Here is a 25,319-nt window from a genome sequence, read left to right as displayed (position 1 = left end):
GACATTGTGAAGGACGAATTGATAGACGGAATATTTCGGAATACACGCCCGCTCTATACATAAATTTAATGTTAAACTTGACCTGGATTTAAGACCATTAATGATATGATCTGAATTCAATATTATTTACGTTTATTTAAATACCTTTATTATTTCAGGCTTTTTTATGATATCAAACTAGGACATACATATGAGGACATCCAAAGAGTACCGTAAAGTAATGAGGACATCCATAGAGTACAATAAAGTAACCAATAGAGTCCAGTGGAATTTGCTGCTTGGGGCCTGAAATGGAGACCAGGAACCAACGAGCGCAGCGTATGTCATTTAATCATAAGGTAGACAGAACTGGTTAAGGTCGACGGCATACGCTGGATGCAAACCGCTTCAAACCGACCCTATTGAAAATTTATAGAGGCCTATGTACAGCTGTGGTCATCCTGCGGCTATAATGATGATGATGAACTTATGGAGTATAGATATTTTTTTTAATAAAAATAAACGTATAAACGTTACCTGAAGGAAATCGATAATAAAACCGCCATTTGTAATCTTTTGCCCATTTCACATATTTATTTTCGTTTTAAATATATAAACCCTAAAACGCCCACTAAAGAAGCAGTGCCACCGCTATATGGAGACCCCTATCTACCTGAAGGTATACATGGATCTGTTTTGTAGTTGAAGCATTTCTCGCAAGTTTAGTTTTATCGCAACAACCTTAGGGTAAAAAAATCATCACAAATTAAGTGAATAAGAGCCTTATCTACTTAATTTGCAATATTTTCTTTTTTAAAAATAAATAAGACGACAAGTATTATATAAGCAACTTTAAAACTGCGGAAGATCGCAATTGGTTTATCTATTAAAGTCAATACGTCATTCATTTTTTGTTATTGTTTGCTTTGAGCTACCTAAATAAATAAAAAAAAAACAATACTACGATCACAATATACTTACTTCATCGTTTCAGCCTGTGGACGGCCACAGCAAGGCATAGGTCTCCCTAAAACAGGGGTGAGTAACCTTTTTTGGTCGGAGGGCCGCAGTTTCAAAAACAGTGGGCCATGAAAAAAAAAAAAGTATATATTCAAGGTTCAAACTATGTTATAAACGTAATTTATGTTCGTAAACAACCGATTTACAACTAATTAGACACTTTTATTATCTTTAAAGCCTTGATTCTAGCATTTTTTTTTAAATACAAGAATAAATTAAAATTTACTTGCCTCGAGGGCCGCATGCGGCCCGCGGGCCGCGGGTTGCTCATCCCTACCCTAAAAGATATTTTGGAGGAATATATACATAATCGCCTTGCTTGGCAGGCGTGTTGACGATCGCAATGTGCTGCACATCCTCTGGAAACTTGTCTGTGAGCAGTGACAATCGTATATAATTAATACATAATGTATGAATTATATAGAATTGTATTTCGGCAATCGAACCCGCGACATTTTCAAGTCCTAGTCCTTAACCGCTGGGCCACCACTGCTGTTACTTAATCTATTTTAAAGTTCCGGTGCAAATAAATTATAATTCGAATATTTAAACCTCTTTTCTTTAAGTTTATATATTAACAAAGACAAGTTTCGATTAATATTAATGCAATATGGAACGTAATTATATAAAAAAAATAACTATAAATTTTACAATATTTTTATAAAATTTTCTAACGTGTTTAATTCGCGATATGAGATTTAATCAATGAGCAAAATTTACAATCGAATACGTCAAAATATTTCGCAATATAGGTACAGTTGTGTAGACATTTCACAACCAACAATTTTTCACTTGCATAATTGAAATTTTACGATTACATACACTGTACAGATTAATAAATACAAAGAACAATTATCTTGATATACCGCCAGCATAACACGTGTAGTGGTTTCATTAAAATTAGTAGATTATGAAGCAGTAAAATTATGTAAAACTTAACGCAACAACGTACGCGACTATACCCATGCATTTGGGTTTCCTTATATACAATTATGAACGTTTCCGTACGTTCCACTTGCATTATTTATTCAAATCCATCGCTAACTGGAAGCTTGACATTATAGTCGATGTGTGTTGTGAACAAGTGTAGCGTAATAATTAACACTTTCGCACTGACATGTACCACAGGCGGTCATAATTGTATTGTAACATACTAGTATACAATAGAGGTACAATCAAGGACAAAATGGTATACGTTGTAACGTTGCAAGTTAACGTCCCATAAATCTTAGTTAAAATTTTAACCCAAAAAATATAATCACGAGAAACGTCTCATAAATCGCAATACAGCAAAAAATTGTTCAACCCTTAGCGGGTAACGGTACGTCTCAAGTGGCGTGGGGTCGTGGGAGCATGCTATTGGTTTAACGGATCTTTGTTTTTATAACAAAAATTCCAATGCGCCCGCGCACCAGCACGCAGAGTTTACAGTGCTCGGCAGAAGGATCCTGGCCTCGGTCGCGTTCACTAGCTAGGTGTCGTCTCACGCACCGACGCACACTCCTTGTGTCGGTTGCGTTCACCAGCTATGTGTCTTCATACGCGCCGGGGCCAATTAGAATTTACGTTATAAATTCACGCCTTGGTCCTATTCATTCTCCGGGCATCATTTAGTTCACGCCACAACCTTTACATCGTCTCGCACCCCAAGGGGTAAGTGTTGAACAAATATTATGAAGACATCATTATTAAGTAGCATTTATCTATAAGTTAGAGCTCAACATTTTGTCTGTGTCCATAGTTCCATCATTATGTATTCATTATTACTTTTCAATTTGTTTATTTGTTTATCTCTTCTATTATTGTTTTACATGCTTTACATTTTGTAACTCCGTTCTGACAGTAAACAATCACATCAACTGCTTTCGGTTTCTGCCCTTCCATCATCGCAAGCCATCTCCGGGTTTACTGTCAGCGGAGCAAATTGTACATATACTTATATATGTATATCATAACTGTGACATTTGTTCACAGGTGCGATTTTTATACTACGACTTTTATACTGCAAGTTTTACACTGCAAGTTTTATACTGCGACTTTTATACTGCGAGTTTCAGACTCCAAGTTTTATGCTGCAAAGATTACACTGCAAGGTTTACACTGCGAGTCTCATACTGCAAAGTTTATACTACAAGTTTTAGACTGCAAGTTTTACACTGCAAGTTTTAGACTGCAAGTTTTACACTGTTGAAATTCATATCAACTTTCACCGGAACCATCACATCCTGCTACCTACCGGCGCTCCCTGCTCTCGACTTGCAGCCGCCTGATCAGTCCTGGGAGATCGTGCAGCTGCCTACCACCACCATCAGGGGAGTACCGAACTGCGGTGCAAAATTAGACCAGGCCTTCTGCCCACTACCCTTAGATAATTAAACACATATATATTCTTCTTTGTGTGCCTTTCTGTTGCCAACTACCAATTTTTATTAAATATAACTATATATTTTTCTTCTCTCTAAACGGCACAACGTATATAATATTGTAGTGTTTTGAGACTGTTTTTTCTTCCTACTAGAATTATATTTAGTACATTTTCTACTAGAGCTAATCTATGCGGGGTTTGATTACACCTGTAAACAGCTTCAAAGAGAATGTATTGTTAGCTTGCTGTCAATTAATGTATGACATATCGTATCCAAAAATCAATAGTTTTAGAAATAATAACGTAATAATAACATATTAGGTAAAAGCCTTTTAAAATTCGTATTACTAAATATTAAAATTAATTATTATTTACTATATGGAAATGCAGACTTTTTATTGCAGGAAGTTACGAGACTGTCGCATTTCAATAACAACAAATGTAACATATTTCAAAGTGATCACTTTATAGTGTAATTGAAAATAGCTGTAAAAACTTTACACCTATGAATGAAACTGTATAAATAAAAATTAATCATTAAATAGCAATCATTATATCGCAAAACTTAAAAGACGACATGAGCAAGAGGCATATAATTTGGTTATTATATATTCATTATTCCCGAGTGGTTGTAGTGATATTAGCCAGGTAATATCAACCGATCCGAAGCAAAGGTTTGACTCTCTGGTGTCGGAATGTTAAGAGAGCATTATCGAAGAGTGGCAGCCCAGGCAGAGGTTCCCTCATGGGGGGCCTCGAGCCTAGTCACTCCATGGAGCGTTCATCGAACCGAAAAAGCTCGAAGGCCATCCAATCCGGTAAAATAGTAACATGTAGAGCAGCAGGACTCGACCTGACGCTTCGCCAGAGCCCATGAGGCTATCGCTATTTTAAAAGAGGTCTTAGACTAGGCGCTCTCGCCTGTAAAATAGTCCGATAAAAAAAAGAAAAAAATCCGATCACTATAAAATATTTTTTTATTTATATATTTTTATCATGTACTGCGATAGACATATAACTTTTAATAGTACAATATCTATTACGGTAAATAGTTCGAAATATTAGTATTATAGTAACGAAATAATTAAAGCTAGTTGAGGTACCAACGCCAGGTCGTAAAACCTTAAAAATAGAACTTACTTGTGTCGGTGGGGGCCGCATCGTCGCGGTTGCCCACTGTCAGTCCCATGGCTGGGCGTGCGCAAGCTTCATCACTGGAACAAAAGTTTATATTTACGTAACTATTTGAAACATGTATTTTCTACAGACATTTTGGAGAGCGTGCGTCTAATTTGAATGAACCTAACCTAACCCCCCCATCTCCCCCTCCATCTCTTTTCTTCATACACGGTTAAAATCCCTTCAAACCGCACTAAACGTTTTTCGGAGGGAGAAAGAACATTTAAGCTCTGCACCCGAGCCGTCGGCCAGGACGTCGAAGGGGGTTACCGCGCCCTTCTCCAACCCTCATGACAAGGACCTTTGGCGGATTCGAAATGATCTCCCATAAGTATGTCCTAGCACTACCTTCCCCTCCCCTCGTCGAAACTACGGCAGTATGTGAAGGCATTCCTGTAGTATTAACAAAAGGCGTCAAAGAGAACCGTGAGGTTTAAAACCAGTAGGCATAACCCTTTCGTTGCACCCACGAGAGAGAAAAAATCGTTAATATAGTGTTATTCTGTTAAAAAGGTCGTATACTGAGTGTATTGAATTAGATCTTAAATCACTATAAATATGTTTTTTATGTAGCAATACTACAACATGTTTAAAATGTAATTGTAATTGAGCAGCGAAATTTCAACGTATTAATTACGCGAATTGCCTACTTTAATGTTTCTTCACTTAATTACCTGATCATTTGCGATTCTTATCTGTAAACAAAAGTCAGTTTATGTTCAGAGGGGATGAGGATACAGTACCAAAAAAATATATAATTAAAAATATAACTAACTGTTCGTTAGTGCAACGGAACGCAGTAGAAAGCAAATATGATCGATTGTTTGATGCCACGAAATGTTCTGCATTCAATAATTAAATACTAACAGCATTGTAGTTGGCTAGACCAATTATTTGGAGGCAACGGTGCGTGGCCAACAGAACATCGATACTACTACTACCGACTGTATATATGTATGTACGTTATTGTATAGGGGATGTCCGGTGGCAGAATTCGAATTTCAAATTATTCCGTGGCGGTTAAGGGGTAGCGGGGGAGCAGCGATAGCTTCGTCATTCGTGCGGGTATTTCAGTCGCGACGTCGCCTCCGACGGGGCAACAAGTCGCATTCGAAATCTAAGCGCATTTAAAGACCAATGTAAGCAATTACACTTTGTTTTATTTTCAGTACAATATTCAACAGTTACGCGATATTTCAAATGAATATCTAATTTATTTCGAAGGTGCAGATATTCCAAATAACAGGCTCCAAACTTGATATGAATCTCTTGGACTATTCGTATAATCATTTCTTCAATAGTTATGGTACTCGGAGCGTTCAATTTTTCCACTACATGCACTAACGATGCGTTCAAGTAAAAAATGAATAAATTAATAGTGACCAAACTTAACCCTTCGCTTGCCTCAACATAGCGCTTACCCGAGTCGGGAACGAATTTTATTAAATGATAAATGAAATATTATTGTTTATGATCCTGTGATCTGTAATACAGCCAGAGCAAGCGATTTTAAACTGTATTTTTAAGGTGATTCGGTATAATGCAGCCTACTTTATTTCGGGCAGATCTAACCCGTACGCACCCTAGAGTTCGGACAGATATGTCCATAGACAGTTGACAGGTTAATACCAACAAAGACTTCAATAACTTCAAAGGAAGAAAGTTGTTGGATGCAGGTCGCTTTCTATCGGTCCTATTTGAAATCTATGGCCTATGAGACAACATCCTATGGTTTTAATGTTGATGATAATATATACTTCTGCTCATGTTATATATACTATTATGCAGTTTTTTATTGATAAATATATTACAAATAATGAAACATGTAGATATTGTCCATTTCGAACATATTTGATAACTACCCACTCCATTGTTCCTCATTATTAAAGTACATCCAATGGTTGCATGGAATAAATCAACTGTTTACAATAAGACCACCCTTTGTACTTTATGCTTTAATAACTCCTTGCGTCGTATCGTTCACTACAGAAAATCGTAACCAATTTTGGAATGTTTGTTGTGCAATTTTACGTAATCTATGTGCCGTACAAGATCTGGCGGAATAACAAAAATAGGATACCCTACGGAAAACCTATCTTTTTAGACAAAAGATGGGTTTTCCATATCATCTAATTTCTTTTTATTTTCTGTGTGATGTAAAATGCAGAGTCAATAGCGATTATAAGGCATATGCACGGGGCTTCGAAATGAGGAGATTCGTGTAAGAACCAAAATTTACGACGACTTTGAAAGAGTTACTCGTGCGAAGCGGCAGTGGGAGAATCACATCGATCCTGCAACTGACAGCCCTTAGCTGTCTGGCTAGCTTGGGTGAAAAGTTCTTGAATAGCGACCACGAGCCGGTAGAGGCGTCGTGAGTGATGGTTAGGTGATTACTAAGTGGACTGACGACAGTCAAGATCAGGGGATGTCGCTGGATGCTGGTAGAACAATACCGGTGATTATGGCGATTTTTGGGCCTATGCCCTACAGCATGGTTGCACAGACTTATTAAGACTAGTGGCCACTCGGGTAAATCATGAACTGATGGCGGGCCGGCCGCCAGAAGTATAGGTTGTTTTTTTTTTTGGTTTTACTCTGGAATAGAATTCAATATTTTTACAATGTACGAGTGTATTATTTTTGGCGAGCCACCAGTATTCAACCGGCGACCCGCGGTCTGTGCATCCATGCCTTACAGTAAACGTCTATCGGCTGCTATGATGATGTATAGCGGTGACTGACCTCAGGAGGCGATGGCGGTAGCAGACAACGGTGCGGCGCTCGTCACTGACGCCGATGGAGAAGGTGGCGAGGTCTGGTCTTCCTAGACGCTCGACGCAGCGGTGGATGAGGAACCTTCGGTAGTTGCTGACAGGTGGAAACACTAAGACACTGAACAAACACACTCGATTAACTTTTTAGTTGTTAATGTTCGCAGAGAGGACCACCTGGTGGTCCTGGCAAGGCCCCTACTATAACTCCATTACCATATTTAATTAAGGCATAAATATTGTTGTAAGTTAAAAATACTTATTTTTCTATTACATAGAACAATTTTAAATGAAATGTAATATTATATCAATGGGGCTGAACCTGCACCTCGCGATGTACCCGAATTCCCTTAGCATTTATGTGTTATTATATGAAAAATAATATTATTTTTATGGGGCTTCTCAGGTTTAAGGAAGTGTAGAGGTGGAGTGAAATGATGATGATTGTCTTAAAATTCAAATGCTGATCAGTATTAACTAAACCACTATCTCAAAGAATTATATAAAGGTGCTGACACAAATAAAACATCATTTAAAAAAAATTCTAAGAGAATTCAAATAAATGTGTTTAATTGTATGGTATATCTATTTAAATAACACAATACACATTTTGTACTTTTATTTGTGTTGTCAATAAATTTTGTGTGAAAATAACTTTACATACGTTTCAAATACGTATTTAGCTTGTCCTTCCCTGGTTGTTACATTAATATAACATTTAAATATATGAAGCTTATTTAAAATTGTCAACGTTGGCTCATTGGCTACCAAAGTCTTCTGGAGAAGACATTCACCGTAGCCCAAGTTTTTTTTCGAATGTAATTATACGAAATCAATTGGAATAGATTTTACATATGTGTATTCAGAATAGTCCAATAAAGTAAAATAAGTATTCTTTTAAACTATTATTAGCCTGGTAACTTTCAACTAGTACTAAGCAGAAAGTTTCTAAAATTACATTTGACTATATAACCACTTTAGGTAATGGAATTACACCAATTATGTTTCCTCAATCACCCCACTCCTTTGCAATATCATAAAAATATTTAATACTGATGAGAAAACATAATATTCATAATCCGCTTGTGTAGATCATGAGACGAATGTCAGAAAAGCACTATTTGATGAAATCTATTATTAGATTGAACTTCCTTGTAATGCTATATATCAAAATAAAGCTATAACCCTTATGTGAGAAGAGCTCACAAATAAACTCAGTTTATTTGTGATCATATAAATGAGAAATTCTTAATTTAAATTTTATGTATATACATTACCAACATCACTGACATAAATATAAGATTGTTGACCACCAGTCAGAGCAATTATATATTCAAAATATAATAATAAAACCATGTGACACAGATCATATATGTAATTAAAAATAGTAGTTTTTAAAAATAAATACAACATGTGGGAATCTCCAATTACTGTCACTGTCATAATTTATGTTAGCAGTTCTAACTATAGCATCTCAGTCACAACATCAAAAGATGAAAAGATACTTCAAATTATGACTTTCTGGTTATTAAAACAAAGTCAAATAAAATGTTCTAATTAGTGTTAACCTTCATTTTGTGCAAGTAGTATCCAATTAGAATATGCCCAATATTAGTATACTCTATTTAATTTAAATAATACATAATGAATATTTATTAAACTTTTAATACTATGAGAAATATATTATTGGCATCAAAGTAAAATCAGACAAAATAAAGTTTTTTAAAATACAAAATATATAACAATTTCTTTCAGTAAAACAACTACATAGTAATTAAACCTGTTACACTTAATAATCATTAAATAAAATTATTTTATTGCAAAAAAAAAGAATTTCGCATTTATTGGTTCATAACATTAAAACTAACCACTGTATATGTGAATAATATTATGATTCTGCTTCTAATTTGTCATCAATATAAGATAAACATATTTTATAGATTTATTTGTAAACAAATTATACTTATTTACCTTAATATAAAATAATAAACATGTTTTAATAAAAATTAAATAAAATTTGTACACTCAGGTCTCTAAAAATATATTGCGAAAATATTAAGTATATTTGAATTAATACAGAGATGAAATCATGAAAATTCTTGTAAGTAATAACGGCTGCGGCCAATGCTCCAGGCCAACAGGTGACGCGATTTTTTCTTACGTTCATGAATAGCCATTAGCATCCAAGGTGCCTCAGCGTTTCGCTCCATTTGGTCGCATCCTACGTCCGGTACGCGATCGACATTATAACCTTGAAACTATACGAGAGCATATTACTCCCTCAAGCTAAATTTACCTGGTTTTCTTCAATTTTATAACACAAAAATATTTTTAACATACAAAGAATGAGGTAATACAACGAATATTGTTTACCTGTCAACTTTTTTCTCCGATATAAAACATTTCAGGTCGTCGTTGACATCTTCGACGAAGCTATCGTCCGCTAAGTTTAAAAATCTCTCCACCGTTTTGGCACCCAGCTTGGCGGCGAGCTGCTTGGTTTTTATTTAGAATTATCTAAAATTCAGGTTTCACGTGTTGTTGAGAAGCTATCGGCGGACCATTTTCATATTTTTCAGCACGGACCGCACCACCTGCATAACACCGCGACGCGCACACAAACAAACCGTATCACAGATACGCTATACCGACAAGATAGTGATGTGCTAAGCTATTTCATATAACATTGAAAACGTTATTTTAGCTATGAAATTCGCAATTTAGTTTTCGTTCTTGTCGTATAATGCTTTTTTGTTTCTCAGAAATTAAGTTTATCAGGTTTAGCACATTTCAAGAAATCTCTGACCGAATTAATTAAATAATATTACAAAATATTATTATAATTCTTAAAAAAATATTTTTATGTTTTAGATTGTATACTTAGAACTAAAATTCAAAAAAATCAAAGCAACCAGCATTCCACCAGACTTTACAAAGCTGTTTGTTCACCTTGTAGGCAAAAGTCCTATGATGAGTTAATCGGCTCGTGGTTACCACTCCAGAACTTCAATTGGCCAGCTGTTCTACGAACTACACTGTATCCTGACTATTGCCACTTCAACTTACTAATTAGCGAGGCTATGTTAGTTTCTTTTGTTCATCTACGGACCTCATTGATTTCGTATATTAATCCCGAGTACAGCATTCTTTTTTTTACCTCTTTTGGGCATCCACTGCAATCATCACGGGTGTTTAAATTTGTACGATAGACAAATGCATCTATTTGCCTTCTAGCAAAATTATGTTATAGTTTTTAATGCCCAAAATAAAATTTGTTGCTTTTCATTGAACTATTTTAAGCAAAAACTGTTCAATATAATTTCAGCCAAACATGTTTACTGCGGGAACGGTTGTAGTTGCTTGCAGCTAGCGATTTCCGTCTTGATTGGATGTCCTCCGCTGCCTTTGCTGGTCCGTGATCTCAATTCAGCACCTGAAACCATCTGTTCTGAGCGAATTTTGGCCTGCCCAATGCCACATCAACCAAATAATACACTTGTCTACATCGGTTATATTCATTTGTCTACGGATCTTCCCATTAGATCTCCATGGCTCGTTGAGAGACCACCTTTCAATGCGGAAGTTATCACTGGTCAGAGCAATGTCGAATTTGTTTTCCATTAAAGAGGTTTAGACTACATCACTTTAATGCTATACCACGTCAAATCAATATATAAATACTATAGGCTATAAATACTAATAAGATAGTGATACCAAAAAAATATTCCATTTTATTATGTATAAAAAATCTTTCTTGGTAGTTTCATTTCTAAAGGTCATCTCAGTTTTGAAACGCCTTGATGTAACCGACGACAAGCTCTTTCCATACCATCCTATCTTCTGCTTTCCTCAGGGCAGTAGTAACAGAGTCCAGTTCTTGATTTGATTTGACCAGAGCATTAAATAGGGTACCAGGATAAAATTAAGAGAATCAGTGTTCAAATAATATATTTTACATATTCATGTTTTAAATAATCTTTACATTGGCTAAATTCAGGATAACTAAATTAAACTATAATGTAATTAACTAATCTCTTGTTAATTTTTTTTACAAGTCTGTGGAGCAAATATGTGAATAGATAACAAAAACAAAATTAACAAAAGCTTTCTTAATAACGAAAGAAATAAAAATAAAACATTCTGATTAAAGACAAATGTTGTTTAGTAAAATTGTTATATCTTGACCTATTTATTGGAACTAAAATTTACATTTATAACAAAGCGTTTTATTTTCTAAACATATAAAACTTCTTACATCACTTGCAAAAATTCTCTATTAATATATAAAATGGTATTCATGTTAACGGGTATTGAATACCCATGGTAAATAAGCAATAATGCGATTTTAACTAAACATATAATTGATTTCTTATACTGTATTTTTCGGACTGAGTAAAAATGGAAATAAAACGTCATAGGGTAAAAATGCGTCTGCTTGCCTCTATTTTTAGCAAAGTACAATATTCTCTTGATCGATGATTGTTACTGTTTACCCTTTGACTTGGAATGTCTTTGGACAGAATTCCATCATGTGGAGGTCTAAGAACCAAAAATAAATATCAACTTATGTAAACAATCTCTGAAAACTTAAATATTAAAAAAAAAAACATTTTGTACTGTCAGTTACACAACTTTTGAAAATAGAAGCCAAGCGTAGACACATCTTTACAATTTTTAACTTTAATTGCTCACTACAACCAGTTCCTTCCACTTGTTCGCCCAGAAAAGGCGCTATATTAATTCTTCGGCAAACATACAGGATGATTAGTGATAGATGTAAAAGCTTAAAGTGGTCAATGTATGGCTCATTTGCTGTCGATTGTAACATTATCCAAAAATCAATGGTTCTAGAAATAATTATACAATGATAGTATAGTAAGAAAAAGAATTTCCAAAATTCAGTCCGCCAGAAGTTATTGGTCTGTCGCGTTGCGTAAAGAAAAATAAATTAAGCATGTCTTAGTGATCACTTTATACATGGTGATTGGAAACGGGTAAAAAAGCTTTAAAGCTCTTAGCTGACAAATAAGCTATAAATAACCATGTTTTTAAAACACATTATAACAATGTTTTGGTGTTTTGAAGATGCTTAGCGAGACCTATTTGAAGAAATATATATTTCTTTCATTGTTTCATAAATCTGGAATATATTTCTTGTGATTCATACAAATAGTTTAATTATAAGTAACATTTGAAGCTATTTGATATCTTCCTTAGCATATTTGTTGATAAAATCGCATTATAACTTAAAATTATTATATCTAATGCAAATTTACAAGTCAATCTTAGGCCTATACTGCAACCGCAGGGGAGGGTCTCTGAATCGCCACCGGGTAACGTATACAAATTTTAAAGTATGATCCTTTCCTAATAATTCATCATTGCATAGTATGTCGATCTGAAAACATATATAAACGAAAATTAATATATAATATACATATAAATATATATAATACAGACATGTTACAAGATTTAAGTGATCAAGGTTAAACCTTCTTGCAATGTATTAGCATTTGTTCACCTCATCATCATTGTTTTAGCCGTAGGAGGTCCATTGTTGGACCTCCCGCTAAGATTTCAAAATCTTTGGAAGATCTTAAAAAAATAGTTTATACATCTTATGGGTGCTAGGGGCCAATGGATGGTAGGAAGAGAGGCTGGAAGCTTCATCTTCACTAACCAAACTCATTTTCCTCTACATAAGCTTTAAGACCACAGGTAGACATTATCTAGAGATTCCCATTAGCACAGGCTGGAAAGTTGCATTCAACATATTCCAATGATCTACACTAGGTTGTCTGTGCACTTTACGGATAGCCATTCTACCCTGCACAATGCAACCTGTAGTCCCCACTATAGAACCATAAGGGCTGATTGGCCATCTATTTTACATGCTATGTAGACTGTCCACTCCCACTTTCAATTGCCAATCCACTGGGCTATATAAACTTTCATTTGTCTATGGATCCCAGCATAGTCCTTTCCATAGCTCGTTAGGCGATTATCAGCTTGCAAATAATGCAAGTGACATATATATAGCTAAAATGTTAAAAATAATACTCACTTCTCTATACTTCTCCATACCATTCAGTACTTTCTTAGCTACGAATTTCTTAAGATGCGTTATTGTCGCCTGCGCAGAGCACCTTATGAAACTACGCTTTAATGTACGCAGGGATGTTGATATGCATTCGAGACAAACATTAACCTGCGAAAGATTAATTATCATATTATTATACCTTCAATTTAATGGTAATCCTATAAAAGGATGCATTTAACAAATTAATACAAGTGATGGTAATGAATATAACTGTACACTTAGAAGACTTGAATATAAGGTCGTTTGACAGCAAAACTACTAAAAGCTTTTAAACCAATTTCCAATAATCCTGAATAAAGTGATCACTGTAATACATTTAATTTTTTTATCTATGGGAATGTGACTAGACAATAAGTTCGGCCAGTATAAAGTCTGTAGAAATAGAAAGGAAAGAATAATGATTTTTAATATATATAATTTTCTGAAACCATAAATAATGAATAACATAATGATCAGCCACGGGTGAAGGTGGACAGCCGGCCCTTTTAATTAAATGTTTTATATTACATGCGGATAGAGATGTTCACCTAATATTATTGTAATAAGATGTACTTGCAGATATAGGTTTAAATTTCTTTTTGACTGAAATTTTCTTGTTGACAACTAAAGTCGAAACTCGGCCGTGGGTATGGCTTTGTGGCCGACAAGAACCGTACTGAAGTGGTTACCCATAGTTTACTTCAATCACCATAGTCAATCCAACAAAGTTCATTGACACAGCGAAAGTGTTAATGTGACAAAACTTAAATAAATTTTTTATGTGATAAGCCAAAAAGACATGGTGCTTATGAAAATTTTTAAAATGTAATAGAAATTGATACAAACCTGCTCATCCTTCCTGTGACAGTCAGTGTTGTCGGGTTGTTCTGGTTCATCCCCAGCACCCTGCTTGTCAGCGGCAAGAGCTGCGTCCTTTGGACATGGCAACCCTTGCGCTCGGTAGAAATCTCTCTCCCGCTTTATCTCATCTGGAATTAGCATACCACTATCTTAGCTTTGTAATATTGCCATTGTTAGTATATAATCTAAATAGTTAGATATAAAAGCTTTAAAAAGGTGATAACATAGCTCATTTGTCAACAAATAGCTTTAGAACACTTTATGTAAGGTGATCCACTCTGAAAAACGTTACATTAATATTTTTTTTGGAATACATCAGGCTAATAATTTCTGACAGAAAAATATTTGCAGGGATAGACAGTAAACAATAATTAACAATTAAGTTTAAATTTAAATAATCTAAAGTATAATGATGTTTCTTATTAATTTATCATCATAAAATGCTATTATTTGCTATTTATTCTCTCTAAAACTATTGATTTTTTTTACACCTATCTCTTGTCCAAAAAATAGTTATGTATATATGGCATAAAGATTTCCAATTAACCTGCATATTGTCTATCTATAGTTATAAATTTTTATTCATCAGACTTTTCTCTAGAAGAATTTTTAGGAGTGCGGTGTATCTAAATATACATAACATGAAAGTAAATAATATTACTCACTGTCCTGTAGGTCGGGTACTAGTTTATATACAATATCCTGCATGGTCCTATCAAAGCTTATATACTGGAGGGGGTGGGACTGATGGATTACAATGTTGCATGTTGGACATGTGTTGTTCTCTTCCAAATGCTTCACCAAACAGCTTTTACAAACTGTAAAACAATTTTAGTCAGTTTATTAAAGATGGTAAGGTTAGTTTAGTCATCACAAGTGACAGAAAAAACAATGTCTATCCTCAGATTCAGTTCAGTAAGAAGGAAGATAAACATACCTGGGATTAGTATCACATCAAAGTTGATGTGATATATTTATCTGTTAATAAATTCTAAGTTTATATTACACCAATTAATAAAGTCTATTATTGTATTAAATAGTATTTAATACAATAATACATGCCTGGCAAGTGTCATGATATACTCTGGACAAATAGACAATTTATTACAGAAAAAATTGTAAAATTAGTTTAAATGAAATAAAAGTGGAAATCCACTATCCACTTCTAAGTTTCTTCTCATAGAATCAAATTTATGAACCGGGTAATATAATATAAATACTTATTTAAAGCCTGCAGAAACTAGCCTGTTGCGACAAGACAAGGCCTTAGCAATCAAAGACTACTTGCTTTTAACAAATTAGTAATGAAATTAACCATTATAAAGGATTAATTTAATTCACCAAAATATTTCTTTGTGTCTATAACACAATGGAAAAATATCTTTCTATATTGTAAATGGACACAATTTGGTAAATATGTATATAACTTATCTGCTCGTTTTATACATATGTTTTCACTCCTCACAATCACATATATAGTACATACAGAATAGAAATAAAATAAAAATATACTTGTAATCTACATAAAAGGCTGCTTGTAACCAGACCTTAGAAAAATCCAAGAAGGATGCTATGTCTAATAGTAGATGCCTTATGGCTGAAGTAATTATGATGATGAAAGTATACACACTATTTTATTAACATTATACATATGAATTTGAGCTGTATCATTAAACAAAAATACAAACATTCTATATTTAAAATTTTGGTTCATATTGTTTTGAATATAGAATGTGGGTGATTTTAACTGGAATTCAATAATAATAATGGATAGAATCAAGCCATTACATTATAAATTTCACCAGATTAGGATGCTTCCAGTTTAAAACTACTAAAAGATCATATATGTGGGTGCTCTGTGGAGTAGCTGTGCACAAGAGGAATTGGGAGACTTCAGCTAAGTTTGTTATTCTGTCACTCTTTCTCAGTTGCTATTATTATCTTATAAAGATGTTTACAATAGTGCCTGTCAGGCAAATATAAAAACTAACTTAAAATCGAGTTTATATTGTTAAATGACGAAGCATTAAAAGTCTGTTTAATGGGATATTATTTATTAATCATTATTACAGTAACTTTTATTCACTTATATGATAGGACCCTAATTGTAATTATTTATATATTATTCAAAGTAATGTTATATGTATTATAAGGAGGAATTGGATTTGGTATATTAGTCTTTTATAAGCACGTTTTAAAGAAATACTAACACGTATGAAGACACTCAGTGACCGTGGTAGCGTCGATGAAATAACCCCGGCAAATTTTACATGTAATGTGACTATTAAGTGTTTTCAACTTAATCCTCCTTTCCATTGTCATCCTAATTTTGTTAATTTGCTATCATCGTGAGTCGAGAACTTAAAAAAAAGTCAAAACAAAAAAATGGAACGAAAACTGCTTGCAAATGCCAATGCCACAATCACAATCAGCAAACTTCAATGACCACAGGTTAAATAACGGTTCGTTTCGTTTCATGCTTCTAATTAATAATATAGCTAATAGAATATTTCCAATTTTCTTTCGTACTTTACTTATAACATTAAAAAGTATTACATATAAATAAAATCACATTTTATTTATAACAAATGGTTAAAATCATCGGAGCCTAGAAACAATTAGAAGATATGATTGAAAAGCAAAGCGCTCTTTCGTAACAAGTCGTGTAATTACTTATTGGAAAATTTCGACACAAATCAAAAAAACTTTAATGAACTTTTTATGAAATGTAAAATTTCGGTTTATATGAATTTCACGAAGTAAAGAACCACAGGGTAAGGATTTACAAATATTTTGTTTTAATAGTTTGTTTAAATGTTTAGGTTTCATATGTCATATTTTATAAATTATAGTCATTAAAGTAATTTCTAAATTTTGGTAATGTGTTAAGCAAGCCGCTGTGAAATAGTAGAGGTACAAGAATTCGCCCTGGTGTACCGCCACAGTATCAGCAATAAAGAAAGATCGGAACTCCTTCTTAACTACTAACACAATCAAAATACTGAAGTGTTGTAGACTACCCAATAATACTTGCTGTCCTTGCCACTGGGTAATTGAGATAATAAATCGATAGAGGGTTTGCAGATTTGCATTTCAAACAAAAAAGTTTTTGTATAAATATTTATTTTAACACTAACCTTGTTCTTCAATGTATTATAATTGTACTTAACAATAAATTAAATAAATACAAGTAAACTATCGATATTTCATTATTGACTTAATATAAATTTTGTACACATTACTAAAAAAAAAAACAATTGTTTTTGAGGTAGTTAAAACGATATTTGCATTAAAGGAAAAAGACCGAAAAGTAGATAATAGAATTTGGATACAATCACAACACTATGTACCTTCACATTTGACAGATTCATTTCGCGGCATTTTTTGAACATCGAACGAATCGAACGCTGGTTTGTCGGTTTCGGGGACTACAATTAACTTATAATAATTCGAAGATGGTACAGGCATGTTCGGTTTTGCGTGGTCACGTTTAAAATGTCTTCCTAAATGACTTGATTGTGAAAATTTTCTATCACAAATTTTACACTTATACTTTTTTTCTCCAGTATGAACTACTTTATGTTGTTTTAGGGCAGACGAAGTGTAAAATGTTTTGCCACATTCGCAGTGATAATCGCGTTGTCCTTTGTGCCTTTTCAAATGAACGTTATAAGCACTGCATGTGACGAATCCTCGTTGACATTCTTTACATTTATATCTGAAAAGAGATTCAATCAGTGTTTGTATTGGTAACCCATGTTTGCTTTTTTGAAAATAAGACATGTAAAATCTTGATCGGTTATTTTGGCCAATGAAGATAAACATTTTGATGTCGCAAACCAAAACTCGTAAGTCAATTACTTTACATGGTATAGAAAATATGAGACGAAAAAACAGAAAATTCAACAATTTTTGTCATCAAAATTAAATAGTTAATTAAAGAAAAGGAGTTACCAACTAGAAAAAGGTATGTAGGAAAATAGATACGTTGTTTATCTGATTTTTATTTTATTTGTTTAACTTGTGCATGTCATGGTTGCCTGTATTTATTAAATTGCTTTGTATATAAAGTAAAATCGTTAATTCTGTCGGTAATTAAAAAAAAAAATAAAAAACTGTAGTGCAAGTGACACAAAAATTCTTACCTAACTTCTTTATTGTGAATCCTAACATGTATAGATAAATTCCCTGATGTGGCAAATGTTTTATTACATAAATGACATGAATATGGTTTTTCACCGTTATGTATTCTTTGATGCACCTTTAAGTCTGCTTTTATAGGGAAACCTGTAAGAGTACAAAAAGCATATGGCATATATCATAAAATTTAAACTTTATTTTCTGCTGCAGTATCAACTAAACACTTAAAAGACAATGCCACTTGCTTCAAGATAAGTAATATTAGTTATCACTTAGAGATACAGATATTTGTGTGACTTAACTTCACTCTATTCATAACTTAGTCTTACACTTTGCCTTAACTTTTTGTTGGCCGCAACATGGTGCCTTTGAGTGTCCAAGACAAATATTATTAAATGGTAAATGAAATATTATTGTTTAAGTTCATGTGGTCTGTAGTATATCTAGAGCAAGCGATTTTAAACAATTTCCAAGGAAATCCGATATAATGTAGCCTATTTCATTTCTGCCATTTGATGTATTGGCACCCGAGTGTTGTGGGCAGATATGTCCATAGGCAGTTGACGGGTTAACCATATATTTATAATTCCTTGACTCAAACTATGGGATAAAGCAATGAACATCAAATAATTTTTTACTATTTTATGTTTCCACAAATCTGATTCGTATGTACACTTTTTTTGTTTCAAAGAGTTCTGTTTTGGTACAAAATACCACTCGGAAATAGAGAGTCAGCAAACCATTATATGTTTAAAAAGAAGCCTATTTTTAAATGAATTGACATAATTTCTCTAAATGTATAGATTTATATATATCTATATTTGTGTGAGAATGCCTTCCTATGCCGTCCGGCGACACCACAGTGGTGTCGTGCGCAAAGTATCGGCCAACGGCCCGCGATACCACAGTACAGTAGTGTCGCGCGCAAAATAGTATAAATAGTATCGCTTAGTGCTCAGCGCTTCACTGTTTTTTGAGATCTGTTGCTGTTGAGTTCTGTTGGTGTTTTGTTTAGGTAACAATAAGCTATATAATAAGAAATAAACAAATATATAAAACAAACAAAATTTGTATTTATTTACGTATGTATATCTTCGAAATTTCAAGTAAGGGAACAGGGTTGAGAACGCATGAGAACTAGCGATGAGTTGATTAAAACTATATTTATTGTTATATCTTCCCGATAATGTCAAACATGGCCGGCGACAAGCCAAGCAATCCGAATTAGCGCTGCCGGCGCCAAGTCCATAAATTTTTACGAAACGTGTGGACGGCAAAGTGTTAATGCAGCCATTATAACACATGTAAAAGTAAACAAATAAATATATAAAAATGAACATTTTCCGTGTTGAATAATTGGTTTTTGTGTAAAGTTACCTTTGCCACAGTCTTGACATAAATAAGGTTTTTCCCCTTTATGCCTCTTCATATGTATTGATAGCTGTGCACTTTGAACAAAGCTCTTGAAGCATATATCACAACTGAATAGTTTCTCACCTAAAAGAAGTAAGATAACATATAGGTAAGAATAAAGATTATAATTTTTTAACAGCCAAGGCTTTATCACTACTTAACATAATTTATAATCTGTGGTATCCAAAAAATAATTCAAATAATACATATTTTCTTTTCTCTGGATCTATAAATTCAATATGTAAACATAATTCAGCTAATAAAGATAGCATCAGGGGTCCCTAACTGATAGTCTTAGCTTCATCCACCATATACAGACACATGAAAGGCTGTGTACAGAAATTTCCTCCACAATGAATCAACAATGTATCCTATAGACTGTCTGGAACATCTCTTTCCAGTAATAATAATAATAGCATCATTGAATAAATTCCAACACTCAAATAAAGTTTGAACAAGAGGAAATTATCACTTCTAACAAACACCATACAATCCTGACATTAATAATAGCAATTTACGGCATACATACATTTAACTATCTACTTATTGTCTGAAGGAGTATTCAGCATGCAATAATAACACAATAAAGATTCAGGATCCTTCTCGGAGATTAGCAGTTATCTTTGATTCCTGATTTGTTATTTGATTAGCATGCTGGCTCCTTAAACTAAACATAAATATTGTTTTGTATTGTATCTTCCATGCATTTAATTGGGCACATAGAGCACTTGTTGTAGTCAATAATCTTTACCGAACAGTGCTTTAACAACATACATGTATATAGAGTAGTAAAAACCTTTAAAAGTTTTGATGTGCCATATCCAATGTTAAGTATGATTCCCACTTTGATAAAGTTTTTTATAAATCCTTGCTTACTTCATGTAATGTTATTTCTTCTAAAATACAATGTTACTATATATTGGTATCTTGGCAAGTTCAAATGTATTATACATGGACAGGCCACCAACAGCAACTGCAAGGTGGAGAGGTGACCTTGTTGGAGTAGAATGAAGACACTGAATGCAGGTCGTTTTCAACTAGTCCTATTGAAAGTCTGAAGGATGTTTATGTCCAGCAGTGTAGATCTTACATCTGAAATGACGATGACAATGATGATGGTACTATAACATATGCCTTTCTGGAGGTAATACAAACCAGTATGCATTCGAATATGGTTGATAAGTCCCGTACGTCGGCTAAACTGTTTCGGACAATATTCACAATGATATGGAGTCTCTCCTGTGTGAAGTTTCTTATGCTGATTTAGTGTACTGTGGCCTCTGTAATAAAAACATTTCAAATTCACTTGTATGTATAACATACATCATTATAAGTTTTAACCACAATGGATTGTATTGAATTGGCTACATAATGTCATTGTCAGCGGCGTGTCGAACAGAGGAATCCTATGCCAGAGCGCTCTATATTTCAGAGCGAAAGAGAGCGCACTACAATGTTTCTCGCCTTGTGATTGACAGATTGTTTTTATTGGTTGCATATTGTTTTCTAAGTTTTAAGAATCAATATAAATATGGTCTACGTTTGATCAATATAAATAATTCTACTTTGGATTTCATGTTGTCATTACCTACAAGACCTATTGACCCTAGGAAGAATTTCACAGAATCATTCTGAATATTGTTGTTGACATACATCAACAAATATACCTAGGTTAAATATTTGCAGTGTACAATACTTTGACCATTATCAATAGTTTAAAAATCTAATCTTTACATGCATCAAAAGACTGAAACACAGTTCCAATCACTACATAACTAAGGTAGACAAGTATTATTACTTTATCTAAATAAAATCATTGTGATTTCTATACCATGAAGGTTGGAGTGAGAAGTATAAAATCTTCTTGTACTCTTTTGAAAGATTTAGACAAGAATGAATATTAGCATATTTATAGGATCATTTAGAATTTTGTTAGGTAAGGGGAGGAGCCTGGTTGGTGAACGTCAATGTCAATGCATTGCATGGAGGCATCCCTAAACCTGCTAAACAGAACCCACATAGTGAATCATCTAATGATTCACTATTAACAGGTTTACAATATTTAAGATTTTCACGATTCATATATAGAATATGGTTCAACAATACATTACTCAAATTATTGAAGATTATTGAAGTTTTAAAATAAAAAAAATCTTCGTGGGATTTATGGTTATAATTTCTTACCTGAATGAAGATGGACACTTATCACATTTGAATGGACGCAAATCACTGTGACATATTTTATGTGCTTTTAAATTACTTTTTGTGCTAAGAAACTTTCCGCAGACTTCACATTGGTGTGGCAGTTTACTCTCTGGTAGTTGTTTTTCTTCTTTAAGTATATTAATATCATCTGTGTCAATAGAAATTAATTACACCACAAATTAACCTAATTATTACATAATATTTATTATATTGAGCCAATAAATACTTAATAATAATGGGATTATCCTTATAAGAAAAAACAGTTATCAATTATAGATATTGACTAAGATTTTAGCAAATTCGACAATTTGCAATATATTTTTTTAAATGTTTACTTTCAGAAAATTTGTATGACTAATTTAATTTAATGAATAATTTAAATAAATACTCTCTACAGTATTGCATTCTAATGCATAAATTACTTTGCTAATTACATCTTGTTTATGCCTCAACTATTTATTTTATTATTGTAACTGGCTGGAGACATATAATCAGTGACTATACATTTAAAAAAATAAAATAGATGCTTTGCCGCCATTTTAAATATGTGTTGAGCGCGCGCGTCACTTTACTTTGTACATCAGCCATAATGCAGGACATAATTCAACAAACTCCATTCTTGCGTGTAAACCCATATTTAAACTAAAAAAATAACTCTTCCAACTTAAATGTATGAATAAGATAATACATACATTTTCTCTTTCTTCCCCTTTTCTTTTTCGGTTGATCATCTCCATTGAGTTCTTCTGTAAAATTTATCATTGTGTAACAACAAGTACAAAGAAATATTGCTAAAAGTATAGAATAATATGCAACAAGATGGTAAAATATGCATGAAACTTGTGCAAACAAATGCAATGCTTATTGTTTGTGGATTTAAGACATGGCAGTTAAATTTGATCATCAGTCATCTTTTTAATCTTTTATTATTTTTGTTTAGTATAGTATAAATGTATTGAATTAAACATAAACACGACAATGTATACTCGACACATTAAACTTTTATAAGACCAGAGAGCCAATATTCCATGCTGAACAGGTCTTCTTGTGAACACAAACAAACAGCATAGTGTTAGTATTTGGAACAATAAACTGTAATAAAATATTGTCTTTAGTTTTTTACTTTGAATCATCATCATCACCTCCGTCCTCCACCATCCATCCTATATGACATCCATTGCTGAACATAGGCCTTGGTATAAATTCCCAAAAAGATCAGTAGAAGTGTCTCACATCTAGGCTTTATAAATAATTTTAACAAGGACATCCTACAAGTTACATTGACAAGTCTGTTGTAATTGTTCATTCAGTTTTGTTTTATTTTTTCATCATTTGGCTCTACATGGTGTATCATGAAATAAATATTTTATTTTGTGTGACAAAATTATATTACAAATGTTGTATCTATTGATGTTAATGCTGTTATCCTGTAGACTTTAGCAGTTTTATCAGAACTGGGGGTTCTACACACTTAACAAAATGAAACTAACCTAAATTTTCTAGTTATATGAAGACATTCATTCAATGGTAGACTGTATGTATGTAAGTGTATGGTGTGAGATGAATTTGAGGATTTCGCAGAGATGAGAGATGGGTCTTAACTTCAATTGCTAACTTCGACACAGGGTTGAAATTGGCAGTCCCCTGTAAGCAACACACTTCACAAATCAACTTTGGTACATCTTACTTATGTGTGTGATGTGTCTTAGGTGGAACTGTTGTTATGAGGCCTGAGCTTACAGTGTTAAATTATATTATAATGTAACTAAATATTATACCTGATAATTCTTTTTTTGATTTAATATCTTCTAGCAGCAAATTATCATCTTCTGCATCCCAACAACTGTCATTTTCATCTTCATCTTTACATATGGGTTCTAAAATAGAATTGATAAACTAACTCTTTAAATTCATTATAGTTAGTTACATTAAGGAAATGGAGAGAGGGGTTAGTAGATATATTCAATTAGGCCCAAAAGTGTGTAAATTTCATATTCTTTAACCTTGACATTCCACTCATAATGAGCTGAAACATAATAAGTTGGTATTGGATTAGATGTTATATTTGCGGTGGCTGTTTTTTTGCTGGGCATATAAGTGGAAATGGTTTAATAAAGTAAAGAGAGTAATGAGTTCTTGGGATGTATTTCAAAGGAAATATAAAATGTATTATCACTTAATATCTCCCTTGCAGTGATACTGCTGCCTCTCAACAAACTAAGTATCATTGACCAAGGAGACTTGTTATTGTTTTTTCAGATTTATATTTTAAGACAATGGCTTTTCTTGCAATGTTTTATGATTTATTCTATCTAAAAACAACTGGAACAAAAAGCCATGACTTACAACCTTAGATGCATTTAACCACTAGGTTAACACTGCTAAAAGCAACTCCTTTCTGTGCACATTTAATAAAAACTTACCAAGTTTAATTTCATCATCTAATTCATTTACATTATTTTCTGCAGTTGGCTTTAGTGGAGTTTGTAAGACATTGTTAACAACATCAATAATTTGTTCCTCAACATTTAATTCTTCCGCTTTGATTTCTGAACTTTCTGAGATATCTTTTGTGCTATTTGAAACAGATTTCTGTTCTAATTCATACCTAAGTTTTCTATCGCTTTCTTCACATTGTTTATTGAAAGAATATACTCGCTTTAGCTGTTTACAGCACTCTTTACAAATTAATCTTGGTAAACCATCGTCTTTATGTGGCTAGAAATACGAAAATGTATTAATGCGTTATTAAATAGGACGTTTAAAAATACATTTTAATTATTGATTTGCATGCTTATACACATGTAGCTTCACACGAACCTTGAGTTTTGTACAAATGGAAAGCATCTCAGAGTATAATGTATTTACTTTAACATAAAAACTTGTGTAAATATCGTACGCTTCTTTATGATTTATCTCTAGACAAATTCGGCATAATCGTTTAAAATCCATATTCAGAAATGTTCAGTTTAATTATATTAGGTACGTACGGTCTATTAAAATCACGTTAGAATTAACACATTTGTTATTATTTGCTTAAAACTATAAAACTGTAAAGGGCATTAGCATTTTGAGTTTTGACATATTTTTAACCTAATTGACTTATGACGTATGAAGACGTGTTGTCAACTAAATGATCGTTACTTAAAACATAGGTAGTACTAAGTACATTATTGTTGCGTCTACTTTTCTTGGTTAAACCTTAAAAACATGTTAAAATATTCTACTGATAAAATAATTCACATTGTGCATTATTATTACCAAAAATCTTAATGCTAAATAAAAAATTGCCTGTGGTTCTGTA

The 25,319-nt window shown here is 33.1% G+C and overlaps 3 protein-coding genes across 3 annotated transcripts in view; all 3 read right to left on the bottom strand.

Moving 5' to 3' along the window:
* LOC137920174 (uncharacterized) overlaps window positions 1-9,938 on the bottom strand; it is a 60,204-nt gene extending 50,266 nt beyond the window's left edge. The window contains exons 1-3 of the mRNA XM_068763432.1: window positions 9,691-9,938; window positions 7,289-7,438; window positions 4,505-4,578 (exon numbers count right to left, since the gene is read on the bottom strand). Coding sequence (XP_068619533.1) covers window positions 4,505-4,553 — 49 coding nt within the window. The 5' untranslated portion in view covers window positions 4,554-4,578; window positions 7,289-7,438; window positions 9,691-9,938. The remainder of the gene's footprint in view (window positions 1-4,504; window positions 4,579-7,288; window positions 7,439-9,690) is intronic.
* A 1,456-nt stretch (window positions 9,939-11,394) lies between these two features.
* Window positions 11,395-16,671, bottom strand: l(3)73Ah (lethal (3) 73Ah). The gene is made up of 5 exons (XM_068763545.1): window positions 16,468-16,671; window positions 14,923-15,075; window positions 14,243-14,385; window positions 13,382-13,525; window positions 11,395-12,715 (listed from the first exon to the last, which is right to left on the bottom strand). Exons 1-5 carry the CDS (start codon window positions 16,577-16,579, stop codon window positions 12,590-12,592), a joined length of 678 nt encoding a protein of 225 aa, XP_068619646.1. The 5' UTR covers window positions 16,580-16,671; the 3' UTR covers window positions 11,395-12,589.
* A 735-nt stretch (window positions 16,672-17,406) lies between these two features.
* LOC137920296 (zinc finger protein 486-like) lies at window positions 17,407-25,037 on the bottom strand. Its single transcript, XM_068763588.1, has 9 exons — window positions 24,836-25,037; window positions 24,439-24,733; window positions 23,794-23,892; window positions 22,708-22,761; window positions 21,995-22,163; window positions 20,966-21,090; window positions 19,775-19,894; window positions 18,403-18,544; window positions 17,407-17,975 (listed from the first exon to the last, which is right to left on the bottom strand). Exons 1-9 carry the CDS (start codon window positions 24,965-24,967, stop codon window positions 17,600-17,602), a joined length of 1,512 nt encoding a protein of 503 aa, XP_068619689.1. The 5' UTR covers window positions 24,968-25,037; the 3' UTR covers window positions 17,407-17,599.
* Between the last annotated feature and the right edge of the window lie 282 nt (window positions 25,038-25,319).

Source organism: Battus philenor, unplaced genomic scaffold (genome assembly GCF_028537555.1).
Source record: "Battus philenor isolate CCGP_79_NKW_IND1 unplaced genomic scaffold, ilBatPhil1.0.hap1 SCAF_18, whole genome shotgun sequence".
NCBI classification, from domain to species: Eukaryota; Metazoa; Arthropoda; class Insecta; order Lepidoptera; family Papilionidae; genus Battus; species Battus philenor.
This window is presented reverse-complemented; position numbering and strand designations above follow the sequence as displayed.